The sequence below is a fragment of the Musca autumnalis genome, unplaced genomic scaffold, assembly GCF_047663935.1.
Source record: "Musca autumnalis isolate F117 unplaced genomic scaffold, ASM4766393v1 scaffold_4, whole genome shotgun sequence".
NCBI classification, from domain to species: Eukaryota; Metazoa; Arthropoda; class Insecta; order Diptera; family Muscidae; genus Musca; species Musca autumnalis.
The window spans coordinates 199,904,036-199,923,077 of record NW_027411977.1 but is presented as its reverse complement, the minus strand read 5'-3'; the positions used below and the strand labels follow the sequence as shown (position 1 = coordinate 199,923,077).

Sequence of the window (19,042 nt, the reverse complement as noted above, 5' to 3'; positions counted from 1 at the left end):
ATCATGAAAAAAGAAAAACTACATAAATATTGATGTTGTTCTCTTGATGTTGTTTTCAATGTTGTATGTATGTGTGTAACTTTTCTTTCCTAAATGTGTGTATGTATTTATAAATTTATTGAAATCTATGCTATAAACAGTCAAGCGGGGTTATAGAGGAGAAATTTATTTGGCTATAGAAAAATTTTTACTGAAATCAATATGTTTATTGCTCCTGAGGCCCAATTCTGTTTCTATGAAAATGTGAAATGAAAAATTTTATAAAGCAAGTAAATGTCAAATGAGAAATATTATAATGAAAATATATTTTATTTTTAAGTTTCATAAAACAAGAATCCAGACCCTGGATCGAAAATTATGTTATTCAGAACCCATGCAAATGTCCAAAAATCACTGTTCCACATAACCCTGTCTGACTGTATATATGTATGTCTTTATTATATCATTTTCTTTAAATGTGTGTATTATTTGTTAAGAATAAACTACATGTTTTTCATTATACCAATTGAAACAATATTTGTATTTTTTATTAAAAAAAGAAAAAAAGAATTGGAATTAGAAAATTCTAAATTGAAAATGTGCCTTAGGAAAACGATTGAAGCCTAAACTAAGACATAAAAGAAAGTAGGAACACTTTCTTAAATAATTTTGTTATTTTTTATATTATTTTGCCTTCATTATTTGCATTTCGTTTGTTTCTTTGGTGCTCTCTCCTCTATTTTTCCCCTCAAATATTGTTTTACCTTATTTTGTTATATTCCCCCCTTGTTCCGTTTTCTTTGCAGATTTTAATGAGACCAAACAAACCGTTTACAAATTTCGCCAGAAGACTGCATCCTTACGAATTTACAAGAGAAGGAGGAGGTGGCGTCGGCGGTACTCTCGTACCCAGTGATGTATTGAAAACACTTCAGCCGTCTAGTTTTATGCCCATGCTACAGGAAAATATCTTACAATCGTATCAACATCATTATCATCTACATCATTCCCTACATCATCCCAATCGTATTTTCAAGGATTATTTAAGCAACAACCAAGCCTCCAAGCCTCGAATGCCTTCGTTAATTTTAAATTCCCCGAAACAACATTATTATCAAGATGAACAACATCAATTTATTTTAAATAGAACATCATCAACAGCATCATCTACATTACCATCGACAACAACAACAACAACATCAATATCTTCGACCTCGCCATCAGCATCATCGTCAGCAATGGCAGTAACTGCTGCTGATACTACTACCTCGAAACAACATCAATGTAGTAATGATTTTGTTCAAATTAAATCCAATTTAGTCAAATTATAGCATCCGGGTCATTGCACGAAAAATTTATTTTCGTCAGTGCCAAATTCTGTCAAGGACTCTCCACAAAAGGTAGGTACATTTACGTTTGCCAGTTTGTACTTACCTATTTACATTTGATTTAAATTTAAGATTAGGTTTTAAGATTTTTTTAAGTATTGGTAGGGTTAATAATTATGGGAATTAAAAAATATTTATTTTTGAAGTCTTTCTGAACCATAAACTTTGACTTCAAAACATATTTTTAAGGTGCTGGAGGTCCGATACTCCAGTAGTGGTTTATTTTAGTAATTATGTGTAGTGTACACATAATTACTGACGCGCACGGTAGCTCTAGAAATGTGTACCCGATTTTTCATAATATTTCTTCCACACTCCTTCCGGCACCTCCATCACAAAAGTTAAATTTTTTCGCTGCAGTGCGTTTTGATAAGCGTATGGCAATGTTTAAGGAAGTTAGTTCTTCAAGTCCGAAATATAATGGTAACAAGTAAAAACAGCGTTAAGTTCGGTCAATACGAACTTTTTATACCCTACACCACCACTGTATTGAAGTAAATGTGAACAATTCGTAACTACTAAGCTCTTTCTCTACGTTAAGTATAATTCTTTGGAGGAGAATAATATCTTAACTGACGATTATCACTTCATACTGATAAGTTTCTCTGTGGAAGTGTTTTACCGATTGAGTTTTCAAAATACCAAGTTACATTTACTACAGAAGGAAAATGTAGCAACACTCTTTAAAAGAGCTCATCATTGTTCTATATATTCCCTGGGTGGTACCCTTACATGGGGTCTTTTCTGGTGGAAACGAAGACTAAATAACAGATTTCGAGGCTGGGGGCAGTATGAAGACATAGACTTATACCGACAAATTACTGCTGGAAAGTTGGAAAATTTAACACCCCCAACGAAGACTAAATACAAATACAAAACTACAGCCATTTCGGTGCATATTGAGGCCACAACCTTCAAAATACCTAAAATCGGGAGGTACCGTTCTATGGGGGCCATATGAAGACGTTAACCTATACACAAATTTCAGGTGGAAAGTTGTATACCTTAAATGAAGACTAAATACAAAATTTCAGCCATTATTGTGGCCACAACTCTCAAAATACCGAAAATCGGCAGGTACCGTTCTATGAGGTTTATATGAAGGCGTGCACCTATACTGACAAAATTCTGGGGGAAAGTTTTGTGCCCCCAACGAAGACTAAGTACCAAATTTCAACTATTTCGGTGTGAAAATGAGGCTAAAAGCTTCAAAATAACGAAAATCGGGTGGTACTGTTCTATGGGGCTATGTCAAAAGATGGACCGATATAGCTATTTGCAATACCAAATATCCTTGTAGTACCAAAATACAAAGCTCTATTTTAAAAATTGCGAGCTGTGTCTTGATTTCAACAGACGGACATACCGAGGTGGTTACATCCCGATATAATGGCCGAAAAGCTCTAAGAAAGACTGACGATGTCAACTATACTGGCAGAGCTACCGTTCTCGCTCATGAAATATATATCCGATACGTATTCGATTTTTTTTTCTAGAAGGTATATTTTTTACAGCTTATCCTCTCTCAACCTCATAAAATGTTTGCTTAAGTGCTGTTCAAGGCCTGTTTGCGAATCATTTTGAAATTTATGGGAGTGACATCCTTAATATATACATCTTGATATAATGGACCAAAAGCTTTAGAAATCCTTACAGACACTAAATAAAATGACTGGTAAACACCAATTTAAAAGCGGTGTGGGGTTCTTCGACGCCGATCTGACCCGAATCCATACAATATCCAGTCAATCCAGCGGCTGCCAATTTCGTCATATATGTTTGTGTTTGTATCGCGTTTTTCTGTGTTTTTGGAACAGCATATCCCGGAATGCATGTTGCCGATTACATATTTTGTTCCATGCCGGGACGTGGGAAAACCCAGAGCCGATATAATTAAAGGGCATATTCATATTGGTCCTGGGTTTTCCTTCATCCGCATCCACCACACACACAGTGAAATGCAATAGCTGTCGGTAGTGGTCGCATCGGACTCGTCAATGTGAGAAACTACGAAGTGACAATGTTGCTTCATGCTCCGTGAGCACGGCCGCCAATTACTGTACTAAGGAAGTTTCGTACCAAAAGTGGATGTGGTGGACTAGCTTTCTTGTTTGTTCGATACAGATTCTAATGACCATTACATAGAATATGTTGGGGTAGCAGTTAGATGTGCAACTGCTGAGGTAGAGTTGCTTAACGTATGCATCCCGATGATAAATAGCTGTACTCCAGCTTATAGACCAAACATTAACCCGCTATTGGATGATTATAAACAACTTTTCCTAGGGAACTTTGTTGCAATTCATGAGTTGTGGTTAGGTAATGACCAGAAGGGTACGAGGGTTACTAAAAACAAGTGAGCAAAGGCTATAATCACTACATAAGCTTTTCACTGGTAAATATTTCTTTAAGGGAATATAATCCGACTACCACCAAACATAATATGCCTCTTTCTCTCTGGGACCCCCATAAGCAACCAAAATCTCGTGACCGTCCGATCAAAATTACGACCTGTAGCTTGATTGCAAAAAATGGAAGAATTGGATGCATTACCGACTATTGCGGTATCTCCCTTGTTTGCCCACCTTCGCCAACCTGCTTTACACCAATGTAAAGGTAATATTTTTTTCTTCCATTGACAGGCTTTGCCGTTGGAATACCCCTACTATTCACAAAGAATAAAACTTTGAATTTGTCTCGAAATCCGACCCCTAAATATTATCCGGCTATCACCAAAATCAATAGGCTTCTTCTTCTGTGGGGCCCCCATCTACCCCCAAAATGTCGTCACTATCCGATCAAAATTCTAACTTGTAGCGTGATTACAAAAAATGGAAAAATTGGATATATTACTGAATTTTGCAATATCTCAGTTTGCTCACTTACGCCAACATACTTTGCATCAATATAAACGAGATTTTTTCTTCTTCCATTGACGGGTATTCCTCTTGGAATACTCCAACCAGAAGCGGAGATATTCGCATAAGAAAAAAACGTTGACTTTTCTCCACATAAGCTTTTCGCTTATTCCGACTCCTGAATATTATCCGACCATCACCAAACTAAATAGGCTTCTTTCTCTGTGGGACCCGCATCAACTACCAAAAAATTCGTGACGATCCGATCAAAATTGCGACCTGTATTGTGATTACAAAAAAATTGGAAAATGGGATGCATTACCGACTATTGCGATATCTCTGTTGTTTGGACAGCTACGACAACCTACTTTACATCATTGTAAAGGTGATATTTTCTACTTTCGTCGACAGGTTTTGCTTTTGATACGCCTTTTAAAGAAACAGAGCTATTGGCTTTGAAATAAAACGTTGACCTTTCTCCAAATAAGTGTTTACCCATTCCGACCCCTGAACATTATCCGACCATCATCAAAATCAATAGGCTTCTTTCTCTTTGGGACCCCCATTAACCCCCAAAATTTCGTGACGATCCTATCAAAATTGCGACCTGTAGCGTGATTACAAAAAAATCGGAAAAATGGGATGCATTATCGACTATTGCCATATCTCTGCTATTTGACCACCTAGGACAACCTACTTTACATCGTTGCAAAGGTAATATTTTCTTCTTTCCTTGCCAGGTTTTGCTTTTGATATACCTCTTATAGAAACAGAGATATTGGCTTTGAAATAAAATGTTGACTTTTCTCCAAATAAGTTTTTTGCTCATTCCGACCCCTAAATATTATCGGACCATCACCAAAATCAATAGGCTTCTTCCTCTGTGAGACCCCCACTAACCCTCAAAATTTCGTGACGATTCGATCAAAATTGGGACCTGTAGCGTGATTTCCAAAAAAAATGGATAAATGAGGTGTATTTCCGACTATTGCGATATCTCCGTTATTTGGTTACCTACGCCGACCTAGTTTGCATCATAGATAAGACGGGATCTTCTACTTTCATAGTCAGGCTTTGCTTTTGGAAAGTTACCAACCAAAGCTGTGATATTCGTCAATATAATTAAAATCGCAAAAATGAAAATTGGAGTTGTATTTGCTAGTATTGTGATATATTCGTTGTTTGATCACCTACGAGCACCAGCTTTACATCACTAGAAAGGTGATATTTTCTACTTTCATTGTCAGGTTTTGCTATTGGTATACCCTATATAGAAGCTGAGATATTCGCTTTGGAAAAAACGTTGTCTTTTTATCCGCCTAAGTTTTTTGCCCTTTCCGACCCCTAAGTATTATCCGACCATCACCAAAATCAATAGGGGTCCTCAGGGACCCCCATCAACATCCAAAATTTCGTGACGATCCGATCAAAATTGCGACCTGTAGCGTGATTACAAGGTTTAGATGGACAGACGGACGGACTGACGGACGGACACCATAGCCAGATCGATTCAGCTCGTCGAAACAATCATTTTGGTATATATAAGTATGGGTCTACGACCACATAGTGGTGTAGGGTATAAACATTCTAGTGAACACGCAATGTCGCCAGGCGTCATTTGACATTTTTTGGAAAGTTTGACAGTTTTTAGCCTAAGCGTATCAGCGTAGAGTGAAACTGTTCCCCAAAGTGGAGTGATGTCTTCCCACCAGACGGCATTGAGATCGTTACGGATGCGCCTGATTGTACGATCTTGTCGTCGGGTACCTTTCCTTATGTTAGTCTTACCCGTTTTCCGCGCAAGGAAATGCATATATCCGTCACTAAATCTACGACCACTCTGCTGACCACATGGGCTGCGGAAATGAGCCCAAAACTGAATGTCTTGATGGATTGTAACCGAATTGCGACCACTAAATACCCCAAGATTTTCCTTGTCGCATTCGACACTACGACGCTACCTACCCACATCGTGACCGAAGTCTGGAAAATGGAGAGAGTGGTCCCGCTACAGACGCAAATCAAGGATGCTAGCAAAAGCGAATCGTACAAAACGAGACCACAAAAGCTCTGCACGCCATCTCCATACCTATCAGTAGCGGACTTAACCAGACCAAGTCATGTAATAGGATAGTGTTGCTGCCACTCGGCTTATAAGAAAGTCTTTGATACTAAGCACTACGCATTTCTTGAGGAACGTGAGCAGACTAACATCCGGCTATCTTTCAGTCACACATGGACTCGTATGTGGAAATCGTTATGTTGTTTGTGAAAGCTACTGTTTTACCTCATTTTCCGCATAAGCAATATGCAATATGCACTAGTGGTTAAGATAAGGAAATGGTAGTTGACTACATAGAACGCGATAATTGGCCTGTGTAAGCTATTCAAACCTGAAGGACGCAGTTCTTAGAACTGCAACATGGTACCTCCTCCTGTGGGTCATCTGCACGAGGAGACGAAGATCCTTCCAATATAGATACCCAATGGCATCCTATCGGATATTACTGAGAGAGTTATTCTAATTACCAGATGTACCGGCCAGGTACATCAAGAGGACTCTTCATTATGTGGAGAGAGGATTACCATTTCAAGAGAAAAACAGCAACAGTAGCAAGCCTATCAGGCAGGTTTGAGTATCATTACTTGTAACACAGATGCTGTCCTAGGAGTATACCCCATCTATCGCAACGTTCCGAACATCAGCCCAGCATGCGGTATGGGCCCGTACGACCTACTTTCATGACTTACCTTTTCAACTAATAAATACTACGGTGACCAAATTGTATGGCTGGTGGGCACAACAACTATCGAAGGGAGGGACTGACATTGGTCCAGCCATTGTGTATCGTATTTTTTCTCAATCTTATATCAAGTTCGAGGATGGACAATTTTGGTGAAAAGTTAAAAATGTCCGCTCTGTGCAGGTTAAGGGCGCATAACTATGGAAGGGAGTGACTGACAATGGTCCAGTCATTGTACATCGTATTTTTTCCTCAGGCTTATTTCAAGTTCGAGGATGGATAATTTCGGAGAAAAGTTAAAAATGGCGCTTGGAGGATGAGCGAAATGGAGTAGTTATTTTTCTTTATTCAATTTGTTGTTTATACCCTCCACCATAATATGGAGGGTATAATTATATTTGTCATTACGTTTGTAACACATCTAAATATTCGTCGGAGACCCTATAAAGTATATATATTCTTGATCAGGGTAAAATTCTAAGTCGATATAACCATGTCCGTCTCTCCATCCGTCCGTCCGTCTGTTGAAATCAAGATACAGCTCGTTGTTGGGTTTTCCACTTTCCCCTTTTAATTTGTCGGTATGGGTTTACGCCTTCATATAGGCCCCATAGAACGGTACATCCCAATTTTTCAGTATTTTAAAGGTTGCGACCTCATTATTACATCTTAAGTTTGTAGATATATGTCCACGCCTTCATATTTTTCCTACAGAATGCTAACTCACGATTTTCGATATTTTGAAGATTTTGGCTTCAATATTCTGCGGAAATTGATGAAATTTGGTATTAAGTCTTCGGTGGTGTCAAACAATTTTCCCCAGAAATTTGTCCGTACAGGTTCACGACTTCATATAGCCTCCATGGAACGATACCTCCCGATTTTGGGTATTTTGATGGTTGTGGCCACAACAACCCACCGAACGTCAATGGCACACTGAAATGACTGAAATTTGTTGTCTAGTCTTCCATGGGGTTATAAAATATTCCAGAAGAGAATTATCAGAATAGGTCGAAGTCTTTCTATATCCCCCATAGAAACGAACCTCTTGCTCTTTTTTTAGGTTTTTGTCACATTATCTTACCGAAATATCTAAAATATGTTATTTTGGTCGTTGTTAAACCGCATTAATACTCTCTGACTCCTTTTATTGATTACAGAAATTACTTGCCGATGCTTTGATATCTGCAACCAGCTGAGCCTCAGTCCTATTAAAAACTTTAATAAGATTTCAAAATTGTTGACATTTCTTCTGCTCTTAAATTGTCAAAGAAAAATTATTTTGTTGTACAAAATCCCACCATTGCACTATAGGTAATTTGCCCAGTTTTTGAGGCAAAAAGTCGATTTTGCAACTTTTAATAATAATAATTTTTTAGTTGGCATTGAAAAAAGAACATGTCAAAATTTATTAATGTGAATGATATTTTTCAAAATAGCGTCATTATCGCGGTTTAAATTGCAGTCAAAGTTAGAATTTCGAAGAAGAACTAAAAAAATATATATTGTAAGGCATATTGCAATGTATTTAAAACCGCGGAAAAATAAACCAAATATAAATATATGTAAAATGGAATAGATTGGCAATTGCAAGAGGAATTTATTTAATATATAATATAGCTTAAACATTTTGGGTAGCGACCAAAAAACACAAAAAGTCAGAAATAAATATTTTATTTTCCTTAAACTCACTTCATATAGACTTATACTAAATTGGCCGTGTTTGGCCGTGATTTTGTCACCTAGAACACATTACTGAAAGTCTTCTGCATTGGTATTACTAGGATTCAAAACCCGATTTTGCCCGTTTTTTGATATTTATGAGATTTTATTAGGTTACTTCTCAATAAAAAGTCTTAAAATTGTGGAAGTTTGGTTTGAGGAAATAAACAATAAATGTAAAAAATATTGTTGTTTACAATTTCATTGCAAGTAAAATAAGTAATGGCGACAAATTGTTCGTTATATCCGGGTTTTCTATAAACGGTGCGGCAGTAGTAAGCTTAATTTTATCTTTCTATTACATATTAATCATTGATACGGTTTAAGGGAGTACTAAACTCGCCTTTATTAGCGTATATTCAAAAAATATACAAAACTGTAGTAACAATTCGTTGGAAAATCTACTCGCGGGGACAAAATTGTTGTTACTTACAACCGTGGTCGTTTTCAACAGTTTGTTGTGTATAAGAAAACTAATAAAAATTGCATTGGAACAAATAGCTTTGTTCGTTATATACGAAGTTGCTTATAACCGTTGTTCGTTATATCCGCATTTATCTGTAAAAATCTTTGTTTTATCTCACTTTTACACATAAATAATTTAAAAAGTTAAAAAATCCTTTAGTTCCGCTGTTATTAATTTTTGTCTCAAAAACAGGGCAAATTACCTATAGTGCATTGCCAAGAGAACACTCCAGCGCTGCTCACTTTAATCCGGCTAATTCAATTTCATTTAACACGTTTCTTATCAGCTTTTTTTCCTCATATGTTGCTGTTACATTTGTATAAGGATTTGTTTTGCTACACCAACACCCTCAATGTTTGCGATTTATTGCACTGATTTCTCGCCGCCCCCATTCATTCCCACCGCACTTTTGCAACACTACTAACTAACAAACATGTCACTTTTGTAAAACCGGGACACACGTAGTCATTTGTAGAGTTTCCCCCACCAGTGACATAACACCACGCAACTAACGAATGAAATGAAATCGTGAAAATTCTTTAACAGAAACTAACTAAGCAATGACACATCTCTTCGGTCCACAGAAACAGCAAAAAAACAAAACAAACATGACCAACAAGGCACGATCTTGACAGTTTGGCAGGCTGACGCGTTAACATGAAAATGTTAAGAGAAATTTAATAAAAACAAAAACAACAACAAGGCAACGAAATATGAAATCTGAAGGAAACCAGGAAATACAAAATAAAACTAAAGTGAACTACAAAATTGAAAGGTGGTGGTATACGATATGAAATCAATGAAATTGTATCAAACTAAAAATACAAGGAAGGAAATACTATAGTGAAGTTTAGCGGAACTCTATGTTAAAATTGTCGAAACGAAAAACGTCAAATTGTTGTGAATTCTAACAAGTAAATATGTTATTTAGTTTTTGACATGAGTCATGAAGTGTGAATATTGAATATTGATATGTATTGGAAATATTGGCATTAGAATTACTTTCAAGAGTAACTTTATTCGCTGTAACGTTTACGTGATACTATATTTAGACCAAAACTAAACAATTGCGAAAAATGAAACAATTCGTACGTAAACCTTTTAATTATTATATCTTAGCTTTTTGTAATGTCTCAAATACTTGCAACCTAAGATCACCGCCACCTAACTATGACGTATGCGACATACCTTTCCGATGTATTAGCTTAATATATAAAAAGAGCTTAGTAATAACACGCAGAGAAAAAATATTTTTCGCTTTTGTTGGAACAAAATATTTGATTTGTTTTGCATTGTAATCTAAATCCAAAACAAGTAATAAAGTATCAGTCGGTTTTGCCGACAGGGATATACCATCAGCCTATGTCTGAGATCTTTTCAGAATTTTGTGGCCCTCTGTGGACATAACCCATCTTCGAACTTAAACTAAGTTTGGATGAAACATTGCGAAAGCCAAATTTTGGACCGAATCAGTTGATCCGTTCGAGAGTTATCGTGCGCTCCAGCCAGACAGACGGACGCACTTGGCTAAATTAACTCCAAATTGTCTGAAATGGATTTCGTCTAAACATACTTGGGGTCTAAAACCATTATTTCGATAAGGCACATTTTTCCCGTATGAAAGTGTATATACCCTCGTTAGCATATATGCTGAGGGTATAAATACCATCTTATTCTCCAAACATAGAAAACAAAAACAACTTGCGAAATTCCGCAATATTGTACAAATCATTAACAATACCGATGGTAAGACCTATCGTAATCTACAATTTTTACAAAAACTATTGTCAGCCCAGAAAACCTATTACTGAAATGTTTGATTTGATTGTATATAATTCTCATATACACTTTCCACATAACTTTGATATAAATATCGCGTATAACATTACGAGCATTGATGAACACAACACATTGTTTGCTGCTTTAACTGACAACAAAGACAAACAGAGCTACTCCATTGCGGCTCATCGGAGCACCCAACACAACATAAGGAATAATTAAAAACCATAACAAACATAACAAGTAAAAAGTCGTTAAGTTCGGCCGGGCCGAACTTTTTATACCCTCCACCATAAAATAGTCTTAAATAAAATGGAATAATTAGGGTCCTTTCACAATTTAAGGTGGAACAACTTTTCGACAATGGATAGAATCCTACTGTCTCCCACTATTGTTTAAATTACACTGTGAACACAAATGTTGGGGCAGAGATAATTCCTTTGGAGATGAAAGCCCTTGGTGACAGAAAAACCCCGAAACACAGATGTGCCGCGTTATGGCGTGATGAAGTTTTTGCAAGAGACCCTGTAAGCCATCATGAATTAGCATTATATCTTTGTTTGTTGTTTTTGTAGAGCACTTAAGCAACAGTGAACAAGGAACCTCAAATGTCAAATTACAACTAATTCGGTTAAAAATTGTAACTAAAATGCTCAAAATACCGAAAATCGGGAGGTACGGTTATAAGGGGGCCATACCAAAACATGGACCTATGTTGACGATGTTTGGGGGAGATGTTTCATGACCACTGAGAACCTCAAATGTCAAATTGCAGATAGTTCGGTCACAAATTGTGGCTAAAATTCTCAAAACACCGAAAATCGGGAGGTACCCTTATATGGGGGCTATACCAAAACATGGACGTATGTTGACGATGTTTGGTTGAGATATTATGCGACCACTGAGAACCTCAAATGGCAAATTACACCTAGTTCGGTTGAAAATTGTAGCTAAAATTCTCAAAATACCGAAAATCGGGAGGTACCGATATATGGGGGCTATACCAAAACATGGGCCTATGCCCATATCCTTTGGGATATAAGTTTGCTGATCACTAGGAACCCTAAGTGCCAAATTATAGCTAATTCGGTCTGCAAATGTGGCGAAGAACGTCAAAATACCTCAAATCCGGAGGTACCGTTATATGGGGGCTATACCAAAGGGTGGACCGATATAGCCCATCTTCGAACTTGACCTGCCTATGGAAAAAATACCCTCAAGTGCAAAATTTCAGCACTCTATCTCAATTATTTCGGACGCTAGAGTAATTACAACAGACGGACAGACAGACGGACATGGCTAGATCGTCTTAGAATTTTATCTTGATCAAGAATATATATACTTTATATGGTTGCAAATGATTAGTTCGATGTGTTACAAACGGAATGACAAACTTAATATACCCTCCATACTATGGTGGAGGGTATAAAAAGAAAACACAAATTACGACCACTTCCCAGATTGTGCGGGTATGACTCAACCACCAAAACCCAAAGAGAAGAATGAAACAAAACAGAAACAAATAAAAACAAGTAAGAACGGCTTTAAGTTCGGCCAGGCCGAACTTGTTATGCCCTCCACCATGAGAATTAGTTTCCTTTCGATTATGAAGAAGACTAAATAACAAATTTCAGCAAGTTCGGTAAAACAATGTGGCTAACCTTCAAAATTCGGGCGGTACCCTTCCATGGGGGCAATATCAAAACGTGGATCTATACCTACAAATTTTCGGCGGAAAGTTTTTAGACTCAAAGAAGACTAAATGCCAAATTTCCGATATTTCGGTAAGACCTTCAAAATACAGAAAATCAAGAGGTTTCTATGGGAGATATAGGAACCCGTGGACCATGGAAGACTAAATAACAAACTTCAGTCTTTCGGTGGGATATTGACGTCACAACCTTCAGAATTACGAAAATCGGGAGGTATTCTTCGAAACGTGAAACTATACCGACGAAAGGCCTTAACCTCCAACAAAGACTAAATACCAAATTTCTGCAATTTCGGTGGGTTACTGTGGCCATAACCTTCAAAATACCGAAAATTGGGAGGTACCGTTCTATGAGGGCTGTATGAAGGCGTGGACATATATCAAATTTATCGGGGAAAGAAGACTAAGTACCAAATTTCAGCTATTTCGGTGGAATATTGAGGCCACAACCTTTAAAATACCGGGAATAGGGAGGTACCGTTCTATGGGGGCTATACTAAGGCGTGAACCTATACCGACAAATTTCATATGGAACGTTTAATACCCCAAATGAAGACCAGATACCAAATTTCAGCCATTTCAGTGGATTATTTTGGCTACAACCTGAAACATACCGAAAATCGGAGGTACCGTTCTAAGGAGGCTACACTATGGCGTGGACCTATACCGACAAATTGCATATTGCACGTTTCATATCCCTAATGAAGACCAGATACCAAATTTCAGCCATTTCAGTTGATTATTGTGGTCACATCCTTCGAAATACAGAAAATCGGCAGGTACCGTTCTATGGGGGTTATAACTAAACGTGGACCTACATTGCCCATTTGCAATACCAAACATCCTAGGAATAATAGAAACTTCTATACCAAAATACAAAGCTCTATTTTAAAAATTGCGAGCTCTATCTTGATTAAAACAGACGGACATGGTTATATCGCTTTAAAATTTACCCTGATCAAGAATATATACTTTATAGGGTCTCCGGTGATGATTTAGATGTGTTACAAACGGATTGACAAATTTTACCCTCCATATTATGGTTGTTGGTATACATACACAAACAAAAAAAAAAAGGTAAAATCGCCCTGTCATACAAACAAAACTCACCGAAATTGTTTTTTCACCACGGAATTCGCAGAAATGGTCCTTAAAACGTTTGCGGGGGTGGTCAACTTTAGAGGGGTTTGTTTTTCTTTTGTTTCATTTTTTTCATAGTAGTCTGTTGTTTTCTAGAGGAGGGTTACTAACCCAAGGACCAAACACAAGTTTTTAACGATCTTATGGGTAACCGCGCGGCACATATTAGCTCACTACCTTTAACGGGTGTTAAAGGCTATAACAAAACATGCACTTAAGTTGATGTGTTCACTGGGAACCACAAATATGAAATTACAGCTAGTTCGGCTACAAATCGTAGCTAAAATCCTCAAAATACCGAACATCGTGAGGTACTGTTAGATATGTGTTTTTTTTAGTGTGGTCACTGAGAACCTCCAATGTCAAATTACATCTAGTTCGGTTAAGCATTTTAGCTAAAGTTCTCAAAATACCAACTTTAAATGATGCTTACCCCTAGAACGTTTTGCGGATTTTAAAACTACAATGTTCATAGATGAGAAAAACCAAATCAAACCAAAACAAGTAAAAAAGCATTAAGTTCGGCCGGGCCGAACTTTTCATACCCTCCACCATAAAATATTCATTCCTGTCCCCAACTTTAAGTGAGTACGTTAAAATGTCAGATAATGTACATAAAATGCTTCATTCGGGAGGCCCTTTTTATGGTGCCTATATCTAATTGTTGACAATTTTTGGTGCGCTAGAAAGTGGGAGGTACTGTTATATAGGGGTTATAATAAAACATGGGCCTATGTTGACAGTTTTTGATGGGAGCCTTTAATGTCAAATAACTACTAATTCGGTTAAAAAAATTAGCTAGAATCCTCAAAATATCAAAAATCGGTACATAACGTGGGAACTTCAAATGTCATTAACAGCTAATTCGGAGGTATCTGGGCTATACGAAAATATGAACTTAAATAAAAAATTTTTGTTGCAGAATTTTTGTTGACTTTTAAATTTTAAATTACATAAAGTTTGTCCAAAAAATACCTGAAATCGGGCGGTAACGTTATATGAGGGCTATTCCAAAACATGGACCTATGTCCACTAGTTATATAAGTTTATTGACATTTAAGAACCCTAAATGTCAATTGATAGCTAAATCGGTCTGAAAATGTAGATAAAAACGTCAAAATGCCGTAAATCGGGGGTACCGTTATATGGGGGATATACCAAAACATGGACCTAGGTCCAAAACTTTTGTTATATAAGTTTAGTTACACTTAAGAACCCTAACTGTCAAATTATAGCTATATCGGTCTGAAAATGTAGCTAAAAACGTCAAAATACCGTAAATCGGGGGGTACCGTTATATGGGGGCTATACCAAAACGTAGACCTATGTCCACAAGTTTTGTCACATAAGTTTACTGACATTTAAGAACTTCAAATGTCAAATTATAGCTTCATCGGTCTGAAAATGTAGCTAAAAAAGTCAAAATACCGTAAATCGGGGGGTACCTTTACATGGGGGCTATACCAAAACGTGGAACTATGTCCACAACTTTTGTTATATAAGTTTATTGATACTTAAGAACCCTAAATGTCAAATTATAGCTACATCGGTCTGAAAATGTAGCTAAAACCGTCAAAATACCGTAAATCGGGGGCTACCGTTATATGGCGGCTATACCAAAACGTGGACCTATGTCCACAAGTTTTGTTAAATAAGTTTAATGACACTTAAGAACCCTAAATGTCAAAATATACCTATGTCGGTCAAAATACCGTAAATCGGGGGGTACCGTTATATGGGGGCTATACCAAAACGTGGACCTATGTACACAACTTTTGTTATATAAGTTTATTAACATTTAGGAACCCTAAATGTCAAATTATAGCTACATCGGTCTGAAAATGTAGCTAAAAACGTCAAAATACCGCAAATCGGGGGGTGCCGTTATATGGGGGCTATACCAAAACGTGGACCTATGTCCACAAGTTTTGTTAAATAAGTTTAATGACACTTAAGAACCCTAAATGTCAAAATATACCTAAGTCGGTCTGAAAATGTAGCTAAAACCGTCAAAATACCGTAAATCGGGGGGTACCGTTATATGGGGGCTATACCAAAACGTGGACCTATGTCCACAACTTTTGTTATATATATTTATTGATACTAAAGAACCCTAAATGTCAAATTATAGCTAAATCGGTCTAAAAATGTAGCTAAAAACGTCAAAATACCGCAAATCGGGGGGTACCGTTATATGGGGGCTATACCAAAACGTGGACCTATGTCCACAAGTTCTGTTATATATATTTATTGACACATAAGAACCCTAAATGTCAAATTATAGCCAAATCGGTCTGAAAATGTAGCTAAAACCGTCAAAATACCGTAAATCGGGGGGTACCGTTATATGGGGGCTATACCAAAACGTGGACCTATGTCCACAACTTTTGTTATATAAGTTTATTGACATTTAAGAACCCTAAATGTCAAATTATAGCCAAATCGGTCTGAAAATGTAGCTAAAAACGTCAAAATACCGTAAATCGGGGGGTACCGTTATATGGGGGCTATACCAAAACGTGGACCGATATAGCCCATCATCGAACTTGACCTGCCTGCAAACAAAAGACGCATTTTCCCAAAATTTCAGCGTCCTATCTCCATTTTTGTGTATGCTAGAGTGATTACCACAGACGGACGGACGGACGGACGGACGTGCTCAGATCGACTTAGAATTTTACCCTGATCAAGAATATATATACTTTATAGAGTCGCAAATGAGTATTTCAATGCGTTACAAACGGAAAAACAAACTTAATATACCCTCCATACTATGGTGGAGGGTATAAAAATTGCCAGATCACTTTTCAATAAAATCGCGCTCAAAGTTCACATTTTTAGGGTTTTTAGGTTTTCACTATTTTGTTTGGAAACCGCATGTCCTATCGAAATGGAACTAAAAAAAGTGTTGTAGCAGTGAAAATTCTCTATAAGAGTGACCTTTATGATATTTTCGTAGGCTTTACCATTTTTGAGATACAGAAGTTCATATTGGGACAAGACAATGCAGTGACGGTATCGCCTCCTTAAGTTAGCCCAGGCTGAACTTGTTGTACCCTCATCCTCAAGTTGTATTAAAGTAAAATGGAACAACTAGTTTCCTTTCGTTTATAAAGAAAACTAAACACCAAATTTCGGCAAGTTCGGTAAAACAATGTGGCTAACCTTCAAGATACCGAAATTCGTGAGGGGGGCTATATCAAAACGTCGATCTATACCTACAAATTACTGGCAGACAATTTTTAGAATCAAAGAAGACTAAATACCATATTTTCAATATTCCGGTAAGATAATGTGCCTAAAACCTAAAAAACAAGAGGTATGCTTCTATGGGGGATATAGGAAGACGTCGACCTATTCTGATAATTCTCTTCTGGAATATTTTATAACCCCATGGAAGACTAAACAATTTCAGTCGGAAAGGGTGTAACCTCCAACGTAGACAAAATACCAAATTTCAGCCATTTCGGTAGGTTGTTGTGGCCACAACCATCAAAATAACGAAAATCTGGAGGTATCGTTCCATGGGGGCTATATGAAGTCGTGGACCTGTACGGACAAATTTCTGGGGGAAAATTTTCTACCACCAACAAAGACTAAATACCAAATTTCAGCCATTTTCGGAAGAATGTTGAGGCCACAACTTTCAAAATACCGGAAATCGGGTGTTACTGTTGTATGGGGGCAATATGAAGGCATGGACCTATACCAAAAAATTTCGTATAGAAAGTTGTATACCCCCAATGAAGACTAAATACCAAATTTCAGCCATTTCGGTGGAATATTGAGGCCACAACCTTCAAAATACCGAAAATTGTGATATACCGTAATATGAGGGCTATATGAAGACGTAGGCCCATACCGACAAATTAAGAGGGGACAGTTGAAACCCCCCAACGAAGCCTAAATACCAAATTTCAGCCATTTCGATGCATTATTGTGGCCACAACCTTCAAAATACCGGAAATAGGGAAGTTCCGTTCTATGGGGGCTATATTAAGGCGTGGACCTATTCCGACAAATTTCATATGGAACGTTTAATACCCCAAATGAAGACCAAATACCAAATTTCAGCCATTTCGGTGTATTATTATGGCCACAACCTTCAAAATACCAAAAAATGCGAGGTACCGTTCTATGGTGGCTATATGAAGGCGTGGACCTATACCGACAAATTTCTGGGGAAAAGTTTTATACCCCCAACCAATACTAAGTACCAAATTTCAGCCATTTCGGTGAGATAATGAGGCTAAAACTTTCAATATACCGAAAATCGGGTGGTATCATTCTATGGGGGCTGTATCAAAACGTGGACCGATATAGCCCATTTGCAATACCAAATATCCTAGAAGTAATACAAATTTCTATACAAAATTACAAAACTCTATCTTAAAAATTGCGAACTGTTTCTTGATTTCAACTGACGGACGGACCGACACACTGACATGGTTATCTCGAATTAGAATTTTACCCTGATCAAGAATATATATACTTTATAGGGTCTCCGATGAATATTTCGATGTGTTGCAATCGGAATGATAAATTTGATTATACCATCCATATTATTGTTGAGGGTATAAAAATATTGGCATATTTTTCATTTTCTTAGACTGTAAGGCCGTCTTCGACCTCCCAGTAAGGTCAAATGTGTTTCTAGCCATGTTTGCGTTTGACATTACTGTAAAGTTGATACGGCTACTTAGTCTAACAATGGCTGATACGAGTACAAGATCTACAGTTAAAATATGAAGTAACATCTACGAGTCTTTCAATACCAAACGGAATTTCAGACAAAGCGATGTCGTGTCGTGTGCAGAAGTGTATGCAAATAAAAACCTCACCTACATTGCAGATACCATAGTAATCAAGAAAGAAATAGCAGTACTTGGCCATTTACTGATTTGCAAATCTTTCGATAGGTAAATCATGTAATGATGATATGTAACAGCGAACCCACTAGAAAGGCATGTAAGAGCAACCCCCTTGGCGTAAAGCTGAAATACAAAGTCAACCATGGCATGACCAAGTTATGAAGGATCTCTCTAATCATAGTATCTAAAATTGGAGGAGAAAAGCAAATGATCGACATAGTTGGAAATCTATTCCTATGACTACGGAACAATTGTTTTAAGATGATAACCTAAATATGTATGTATGTAATTGAAACATTTGCTCTTAAACAGTTCACGTCATTCGAGTAAGGTATCCACAAATCTAATATACCAAAAATAGGTGGGTTCTGCTTACTATGTTAT

General features: G+C 37.2%; 1 protein-coding gene across 1 annotated transcript in view; it reads left to right on the top strand.

Moving 5' to 3' along the window:
• LOC141401266 (uncharacterized) overlaps positions 1 to 19,042 on the top strand; it is a 627,482-nt gene that overhangs the window by 541,452 nt on the left and 66,988 nt on the right. The window contains exon 4 of the mRNA XM_073981350.1: positions 786 to 1,379. Within this exon, the coding sequence (XP_073837451.1) occupies positions 786 to 1,310 (525 nt within the window). The 3' untranslated portion in view covers positions 1,311 to 1,379. The remainder of the gene's footprint in view (positions 1 to 785; positions 1,380 to 19,042) is intronic.